This window comes from Humulus lupulus, chromosome 4, assembly GCF_963169125.1.
Source record: "Humulus lupulus chromosome 4, drHumLupu1.1, whole genome shotgun sequence".
In the NCBI taxonomy this organism is placed as follows: domain Eukaryota; kingdom Viridiplantae; phylum Streptophyta; class Magnoliopsida; order Rosales; family Cannabaceae; genus Humulus; species Humulus lupulus.
The window spans coordinates 219,836,697-219,846,257 of record NC_084796.1 but is presented as its reverse complement, the minus strand read 5'-3'; the positions used below and the strand labels follow the sequence as shown (position 1 = coordinate 219,846,257).

The following is a 9,561-nucleotide window of genomic DNA, read 5'->3' as shown; positions in this document are numbered from 1 at the left end:
TTGTTTTGAATTTGTGATATTCTTCTTCTATGTTATTCGATTTATTTGTATTTTGAGCAATAGAGTTGTAACACTTTTTTTTTTTTTGGCATCTTATCTTTTGTATTATTTTGATTAAAGATGTATTTTATTTTTACCATTTTCATTGAGTCAACATACTTTTTTCTAACAATAAGATGTAATAAAATTTGATAAAAAAATTGTAAGAAAATAAACACAATTTATTATAATACATTGTACTTAGTACGCGCATCAATCGCACCATATATCTAACAAATTGTAAAATAGTATAATCTTTGGTGATGTGCACTACTGAGTTACTTATCTTGAAAGTTGAGTGTCTTTGAAGCTGGAACACAACTATGGGGATAACGGTCACTGGTACATAACTGATAATGATAAATAACGATAATAGTTCAGAGATTAGAAAAACAAAGACTCACATCTTTCTTATTATATCTCATTTCCAAGCGGTTTTGATTTTCAACCATGTCTTTCTCGCTCTCTTTCTCTTCTCTTTCAACTCCTCTGCTTAAACCCACTTTTCTCTCTCCATCCCCATTACCATCTCGGTCTCTCTCCATTAAATCCTCCATTGACAAGGACCCAGATTCCAAGCTCTCCGCTACTAACAATACCAATAAACCCACTTCATGGGTCAGCCCCGACTGGCTCACTTCACTCACTCGATCCCTCACCATTGGCAAAGGCGACGACTCGGGTATCCCCATAGCCAGTGCTCAGCTTGATGATGTTTCTGATCTTCTGGGTGGTGCTCTGTTCCTTCCGCTCTTCAAGTGGATGAATGAGTACGGACCCATTTACAGGCTCGCCGCGGGGCCTAGGAATTTTGTCGTGGTTAGTGACCCCGCCATTGCTAAGCATGTTCTTAGAAATTATGGCAAGTATGCCAAGGGTCTTGTCGCCGAGGTCTCGGAGTTTCTTTTCGGTTCGGGTTTTGCAATTGCCGAAGGCCCACTTTGGACGGTAAAGAATCGAACTTTGTTTAGTTTGAGATGTTGGTATAGCTTAATTGGCTTACATTTTTAGTTGTGATTCTTGTATTGCTATTTTTGTTGTTTCTGTATTCATTAGAGAAGGTTTAGACTTCAAGTTCATATGTTAATGTTACCTAAAATTTGAGATGTGGGTGTGACTAAAACTAAATTGGCGTGCATTTTTGCTTGTTGTGAATCTTATAGTGAAATTTATAGCTGTTAGATTCATTACAATTGGTTTAGTGTCTTGATAAAATGCTAGTAAATTCCTTGGTAAGTTCCTATGACGAATTGAATCTCAGAGGACTTCATGGAAGCAAACTATGGACTTGAACACTCGACCTACTATTTTCAGTTTTAAGAAGTTCAAAGAGCACAGCGTCCCAACTTTACAAAAATATTTTGAAATGCTGCTTAGTAATGCTTCTTGTTAATGGAATGAATTAGAATTAAAATTTTAATCCTTTTATTTGAGAAGGAATATCTGATTCTTTATAGGCAAGGCGCAGGGCTGTGGTTCCTTCACTTCACAAGAAATACTTATCCCTGATTGTTGACCGAGTGTTCTGCAAATGTGCTGAAAGATTGGTGGAGAAGCTAAAAACTAATGCACTAAATGGCACAGGCGTGAACATGGAGGAGAACTTTTCTCAGTTGACACTTGATGTTATTGGTTTGTCTATATTCAACTACAATTTTGATTCACTAAATGCTAATAGCCCTGTTATTGAGGCGGTTTACACTGCATTGAAAGAGGCAGAGGCTCGTTCGACAGATTTGTTACCATATTGGAAGGTAGAGATTCTAAATTCTCTTGTTTTTGTTAAGTTATTCTTTGGTGTTAATCATTCTGTGCTGTTTTCTATTGTTGAAGGTCAAAGCTTTGTGTAAAATAATCCCAAGGCAAGTAAAAGCTGAAAATGCAGTTAAGGTTATCAGGGAAACTGTAGAAGAACTTATTGTTAAGTGTAAAGAGATAGTGGAAGCCGAAGGTGAAAGAATAGACGATGAAGAGTACATAAATGACGCTGATCCCAGCATTCTTCGTTTCTTGCTTGCCAGTAGAGAAGAGGTCTGCTCATACTTTCCCCCCTTAGTCTTTACCTTTCTTTCTTTGATGACTATGGTCTAAATTTACCACTAGAATGAACATGGTAAATGATTAAGATGAACAAGCTTCCAGCTGATATGTTATGTAAGAAAATGTTTGTTGGTTTCTTAATGAAATTTTAGATTTGTTTTGAGGAAGGGGCCTAGAGGTACTGGTATTAGAAAGTACTTGTTTTGCAAGGAACAGAACTAGTTTGAATCAATCAGTACTTAAAAACGAACCAAAACGAGAGAGAGAAAAGGCATGAAAGCTTTTCTGTATATTGAATTGTGTTTGAGAAATGTACAGGAGTGATATTTATACAAAACTGAGAAAAGGCCTAACTAATTCAGTACAGAACACCCCCCCCCCCCCCCCTCTCCTGGTGGAATTAGCTTTGGGCAATCCACAATCTGATCATAAGCTGGAACATGTCGAACCTCAAGTGTGCCATTCAGAACCTTCTCACGCACAAAGTAAAGATGAAGTTCTATATGCTTTGTTCTTGCATGTAGAATAGGGTTGGCTGCCAACATAACGGTGCTTAGGTTATCACATCACACAACTGAAACAGTGGGTCGAGGAATTTTGAGTTATGCAAGAAGAGACTTTAGCCATGTAATCTCAGCAGTAACATTAGCTAAACTTCGGAACTCAGCTTCCGTTGAAGATCAGGAAACAGTCTCTTGTTTCTCAGATTGCTAAGCAATTAAATTGGTACCGAAAAATACGCAATGACCACTTGTGGAATGCCTACCATCAGGGTTGGTAGCCTAGTCGGCATAACAAAAACTTATAAGCTCAAGTGAATTCGTCTTTCTCAGGTGTAGACCATAATCAACAGTGCCAAAAAGGTACCTCAAGATTCGTTTCACAGCACACCAATGTGTTTGAAGGGGAGCATGCATGAATTGACAAACTTTGTTGACACTATATGTTATTTCTGGGCGAGTGAGGGTATGATATTGAAGTCCTCCAACAATGGATTGATAGAACTGAGGATTTTCTATGTTTAGCAAATACATTTTGGCGCGAAGGAGAAGGTCTTTGAGATACTTGGACTGAGTTAAAAGGATCCCTTCAGCAGTAGCATGAACTTCAATGCCCAAAGAGTAGTTTAGATAGCCAAGATCTTTCAAAGCAAATAGAGAATTCAGCTGAGATTTTAAGTCAGAAATAAGATGAGGATAGATGCCTGTTATTAGTATATCATCAACATATACTAGTGTCAAAATAGTGTGAGGACCAGCTGTCTTGATAAACAATGATTGATCTGCCTTTGAGTGGACAACCAAGAGAGATCAAGGTTGCAACAAGCTTATCAAACCAAGCTCTAGGAGCTTGTTTGAGTCCATACAAAGCTTTGTGAAGCTTGCAAACACTTTGGGGCTGCAATGGATCCTCAAATCCGGGTGGTTGATGCATATAAACCTCCTCTTTAAGTCCCTATTTAAGAATGCATTGTTCACATCTAATTGATGAACATGCCACCCCTTTGATAAAGCAACAGTAAGCGCAAGTCTAATAGTGATTGGTTTAACAACAAGATTGAAAGTTTGAGTGTAATCAAACCCTTCTTGTTGATGAAACCCTTTAGCAACTAGTCTTGCTTTATACTTGTTGATGGTGCCATCCAGATTCTCTTTGAGTTTAAACACCCATTTACATCCAATGGGTTGCCTTCCTTCAGGTAAAGGCACAAGGGACCACGTGTGGTTTCGGGAAAGCGCATCAAGCTCCTCTATCATGGCAGATTTCCATTTGTCATTCATAATGGCCTCTTTAGTGCTTGCTGGAACAAGAGCAGCAGAGTAAACTTTAGGTTTGTGAATGCCACTTTTGGAGCGAGTTTGCATCAGATGACTGTTGAGATTGGCAGTGGTAACAGCAGGACAAATGGCTTCATCAACAGCAACAACTTGTACAAGTGAAGGCGCAACATTAGGAGCATCATCTAAACCTGTTCCAACAACATTAACACTAGCTTCTACAAAATTTTGGTTATAAGTAATATTAGTTGGTAATATTTCAGATTCAAACATGTCCACACATTGGTCACTATGAGATGCAGAGGATTGGAAATGTGGAGTTTGTGACTGATGTGAGGGAGAAGAAGAAGAAGCAGGCGTGTGAGGGAATGAATGTGTCTAAGAAGACACAAAACGTTGAATAATAGAAGGATTAGTAGAAGGTAAAGTGGAAATGTTGGATAAGGGAGTGAGAGGAGTGGGAGTTGGAGTTGGAGAGAAAAAAGGAAAAGGTTGTTCATCAAAGATGACATCCCGAAATAAGTAGATTCGCCCATCTGAATTGAGACACTTGTATCCTTTATGTGCTAAGCTATAGCCCAAGAAAGTGCATTTTTCAGACCTGAATTGAAGTTTATGTTTGTCGTATGGCCTAAAATTTTGGTAACAAGCACATCCAAAGACCTTTAGAGTGGTATAGTCTGGTATTTTGTGGTTAAATTTTAGAGGGTGATTTGTGATTGAGTTTCACTGGAAGTCTATTAATAAGATAGACAATAGTCCTAAAAGACTCATCCCAATATTTGAGAGGCATATGAACACGAGCAAGTAAAGTAAGACCACTCTCAACTATGTGGCGATGTTTTCGCTCAACAACCCCATTTTGCTCATGCGTATGAGGACAAGACAACTTATGTTGAATGCCACCCCCCCTAATCGAATTGAAAAGATTTTATGGGCAAGCCAAATTGAAGCTCAACCTGTTTTTTGAAAATAAGAAATGTAGAGAAGGCTTCAGATTTCGTTCTAAGTATAGCCAAATATACTGACTATATGTATTTACAAAGCTTATGCAATAAGTGTAACCACATGGAGGAATTTCTGGGCAGGACCCCATAAATCAGAATGTATAAGCTTTAAAGGCTTAGAATAAACTGTAGCAGAATCAGAAAATGGTAATTTGTGGACTTTGCCAAGACAACAAGCAAAACAAAAATCAACCATAGTTTTATTGCTTGGTGAAACATTACATTATTCGTTATTGTGGTTACAGTTCTAGCAACTGGGCGACCCAACCGATTATGCCATAATTGGATAATGGAAGATACTGAAGTAGCATTAAAGCACACAACAGGAGGACCTGAAGAATTTTGAATGACATAAATTGGGGTTGATGTAGAAGCAGGAGACAAGGATTGAAGTGAACCAAGAGGAGGAGAGTCTAGTGTGTAAAGGCCTTGCTCAAGCTTGCCAGTTAGAAGTGTCTTCTTAGTAACCCCTGATCTTTGACAAAACAATCATCAACACGAAATTCAAAGAAGACATTATTGTCTTTTGCAAATTGTGAAACACTTAAGGGATTTTTAGTGGTAGAAGGTACATGCAAAAGTTTATTAAGAACTAATGATTTTGGTTGAAAAGAAGAGTGAATGAAAGAATGACCAATATGTTTGATGTTCAAACTTGAGCCATTCCCGACCATTATTTGCTCCTATCCAAAGTATTTCGAGCTGCCAACGAGATTGTGAGGATCGGGGGTGAGGTGATTAGTGGCACAAGAGTCTGGATACCAGCTGGGGTCAGCAACAGTGTCTGGGGTAGCCACATGTGCTTGCATCTGACCAGTGGAATTTCAAGAAGTAGAGTTGTTACCATAAAAGGATTTATGAAAGCGATAAAAGCACTGAAGAACAGCGTGACTTGATTTTTGGCAAAGTTGGCACCTAGGCCTAGATTGAGGGGTTTGGTTGGTCCAGCGACCTCTTCCAAGGTTGCCTTTGCCAAAGGAGGTGTTACTACGAGAGCCACCGCGTCCATCACCATCAAGATTGGAATCATTAGAGCCATAGGTGTTGCCATACCCAGTGGGTGGTGGAAGACCACCATTAAAACCACCCCTGTAATTGGGAAGACCACCTCTTGCGTTGCCAAGGGGACGAGTGGAACCATACTGAGCTGCGAGATTGGCTTCGGCAGAGACGATGTCGAGTTCTTTGTTGGACTTATCAAGGCGAGCCTCTTGCGCCATAAAAAAGGCTTCCACCTCCACAACAATGTAAGCTTCAGTTCTGGAGGTAACAAATATGATAAAGGAATCATAGTCTCTACAGAGACCATTAAAAATTGCTTAGATATGATCAGAAGTGGGAACTTTGTGACCAATAGAATTAAGGTCAACAAGATTCTTGACCTTGAGCAGATATGCACTAATAGTCAAGGAGTTTTTCTTAGTATTGCGGAGTTGAGTTTTGAATTGACTTCTCTTTGCAGAGGTCTGAGCTGTGTAGTACTCATGGAGAGCCTTCCAAGTCTGAGCAGAGGTATCATTGCCCACCATGCGAGTAAGGATGTTCTCAGGAGCTGATCTTGTTGCTCCCATTCGAGATAATATGACAAAATGTTGTTTAGAGTTTCATCTTCGGGAGTGGCGAACTTTAGAGAAGCAGTGGAATCTAGATATTTCTGGAGACGATGACCTTTCACAGTAGTTGTGACTTGATGTTTCCATGGAAGAAAGTTGTTTTCATCAAGTCGAATGGACAACGAATTCTTGAAAGTGACTGAAGTTTTGGTTGTAGACGAAGAAGTTGAGGCGAGGGACGAGGATGCCATTAGAGCTTGAAAGCTTGAGCAGAAGCGAAGAAAGATCTAGAGAATCTCTGATACCATGTTAACAAACTAGAACGAGAGAGAAAAGGTATGAAAGCTTTTCTGTATATTGAATTGTGTTTGAGAAGTGTACAGGAATGATATTTATACAGAATTGAGAAAAGGCCTAATTAATTCAGAACAGAACAATTAACTCACTAAATGTACAAGTAGCACAAAACAGAATTACAGTAGAACATATAACCACCTAAATGACTAACAGATTAGAAGGAGCTAAGTAACTGCTTCAACAAAACTGGTACACTTATTTCAATACCACACTGGACAATAATAGTATGTAATTTCTCTATGGTACTTGCCTAATTGGAGATCGTTATAGAGGAAATGCTTGACTGATTTTTTGGTGAGTATGCACATAAGTTTCTTTCCCTGCTGATGACTATAGCATTTATTCAGCAATCAAGTTTTGACTTTTTAAGATCTTTAGGTTATTTTTTGCGAACTTTTAACCTTGCTGATTTTCTAAATCCAACTTGTATGTTGAGTTCTAAACTTAAGTTTCCAATTCTATTAGGTTTCAAGTGTACAGTTACGGGATGACCTTTTGTCTATGTTAGTTGCTGGCCATGAAACGACTGCCTCTGTCTTGACTTGGACAATGTATCTTCTAAGTAAGGTACCTTTATCATTTATATGTATTTTTTTTCTTCGATTGGTTGTGAGTAATGCATTGAAGGTTGCATAAGATTGTTATCCATTATGCAGCAGAAATCATGGCTGAAAAGTGAAATGTTATGGTGGCTGTAGTGTTCTCCTAAATCTTCATAAGTACTGTTTCTTCCATTTATGCAATTTATATGTGGGGACTATGGTCTCGTATCAGTCGAATAATCTGTGACTTAAAAAGTAGCCCATGATTCCATCTGCTTTTGTTGACAGTCAACATGGATCCTGGTCAGTGTTTATCACTGTACATGTGCATGAACTCTTTGTTATTTTCGTGGGGTAGAAATATTTTATTTATGATAAAAAAAAATTGGTTTATTTGTGCTGATGTAGGACTCCAGGTCATTGATGAAAGTACAAGAAGAAGTTGATCAAATTTTGCAAGGAAGACCTCCTTCCTATGAAGATGTAAAGGAACTAAAGTTCTTGACACATTGCATACTTGAGTCGATGCGCCTCTATCCACATCCTCCTGTATGTTTCAGTTTTACACCTTTATATGTGACAAATTAAAAAAGTTGATGTAATCTCTTTGTTCTTAATTTAAATATCTTTATAATATAGATGGTTTCAATTTTTTAATTCATGTAGGTGTTGATTAGGAGAGCCCAAGTCCCTGATCTGCTTCCCGGAAATTACAAGGTCAACGCTGGTCAAGATATTATGATATCAGTATACAATATTCATCATTCTTCAAAGGTATTACCTAATAGTATATATGTATGAAAGTTTGCTCTTTTATTCAACTTGACTAAAGTAATAATCTTATTCAAGATGCTATATAAGCTTAACACGATTGGATATGCAAATTCAGTGCCTTCAACTTTATTCAATCTGCATTCCCATCTTTGCAAAGTTTGATCAGAACGAGTTGCAAGCTCAAGTGTCAAAGCACGCACATACACATATACTCACATCTTTATTTTTTTTATGAAACAATAATAGTACTATTTGTTTTTTCTTTTATAGCAATAATTTTTTTTTAACTTCTACTTTGTGTTGTACAAGGTATGGGAGAGAGCAGAAGAGTTTGTACCAGAAAGATTCGACTTTGATGGTCCAATGCCAAACGAATCAAACACAGATTTCAGGTATTGGTATATGCATATTTTCAGAAGCTGCAGACAATGTCTGGATGTGGGTTTTATGGAAATAATACATTTTCTTTGAGCTAATGAAAATGTGGATAACTTGCATTCATTCTTGGCTTAAGAACCCTTTTGGCTTTGGACTGTAATTCACGAAAATAATTTGGTGTAGGTTCATTCCATTCAGTGGAGGGCCTCGCAAATGTGTTGGCGATCAGTTTGCCATGTTGGAGTCTATTGTTTCTCTAGCAATCTTTCTGCAAAACTTCAACTTTGAGTTGGTTCCGGATCAAATTATTGGCATGACTACTGGTGCTACAATACACACGACAAATGTAACTTTTTTAATCAAACTCGAGTGCTTGTCAAATTTAAACTTCACATTATGCTGGAATCTGTATTTATAAAGTGTCCACCCCACCACAGAAGTGTCATGGGACAAAATCTAACTAACCAAACACTGTTTTTATTGCAGGGTCTGTACATGAAACTTAGCTCGAGGGAAAGGAAAGCTGCAGCATTGACTTCCTCTCCATCTAGATGAGCTGTAACAATTGGTATGTCACAAGTTAATCTTCTCAACTCAAAAACGGAAGCAAAGAACTGAAAGGAAAGAAGGTTTTGTATTACGTCTAAATGCATGGGAAAATGTTTTGTAGCATCATTGTTGTAATTCTTTTCCCATGGACTTTACAGTTAGCAAAGCATATGTTACTTTTTTTCATTGACAAAAAAGGTAACCGATTGAGAAGTATATAACAGCATAATTAATAGAAGCAGCACTGCTAAACAGTCTTGTGATTCTGTTTATTCCATTCATCAATTTATAATGAGTTTAATAAACGCCAGCCACACAAGTCATAACATACTTAATGCGACTCCTTTTCTTTAGGGAATATACTCATTTGGTACCTTATGTTTTTGCAAAGTATCATTTTGGTACTTTCTGTTTTCAATAATGCTCATATGGTACCATGTATTTTAAAATCGTACATATTTGGTACCCTAAACTCAGATTTGATAGATAAAATTTTGTCAATTTAATCAAACTGCTGTCAATTATGTAAGTTACAAATTTAAAT

General features: G+C 37.7%; 1 protein-coding gene across 1 annotated transcript; it reads left to right on the top strand.

Moving 5' to 3' along the window:
• The first annotated feature begins 313 nt into the window (after positions 1–313).
• Positions 314–9,283, top strand: LOC133831221 (carotene epsilon-monooxygenase, chloroplastic). The gene is made up of 9 exons (XM_062261434.1): positions 314–987; positions 1,497–1,793; positions 1,873–2,070; positions 7,240–7,341; positions 7,725–7,865; positions 7,983–8,090; positions 8,400–8,482; positions 8,652–8,814; positions 8,955–9,283. The coding sequence occupies exons 1-9, from the start codon at positions 490–492 to the stop codon at positions 9,021–9,023; spliced, it is 1,659 nt and encodes a 552-aa protein (XP_062117418.1). The 5' UTR covers positions 314–489; the 3' UTR covers positions 9,024–9,283.
• The last annotated feature ends 278 nt before the right edge of the window (positions 9,284–9,561 follow it).

Excerpts from the sequence above, each read along its gene's own strand:
- LOC133831221 (XM_062261434.1), top strand. The coding sequence starts at position 490 with ATGTCTTTCTCGCTCTCTTTCTCTTCTCTTTCAACTCCTCTGCTTAAA. Across the intron at positions 1,794-1,872 it reads ATTTGTTACCATATTGGAAG|GTCAAAGCTTTGTGTAAAAT; the intron begins GTAGAGATTCTA and ends CTATTGTTGAAG. Across the intron at positions 7,866-7,982 it reads GCCTCTATCCACATCCTCCT|GTGTTGATTAGGAGAGCCCA; the intron begins GTATGTTTCAGT and ends TAATTCATGTAG.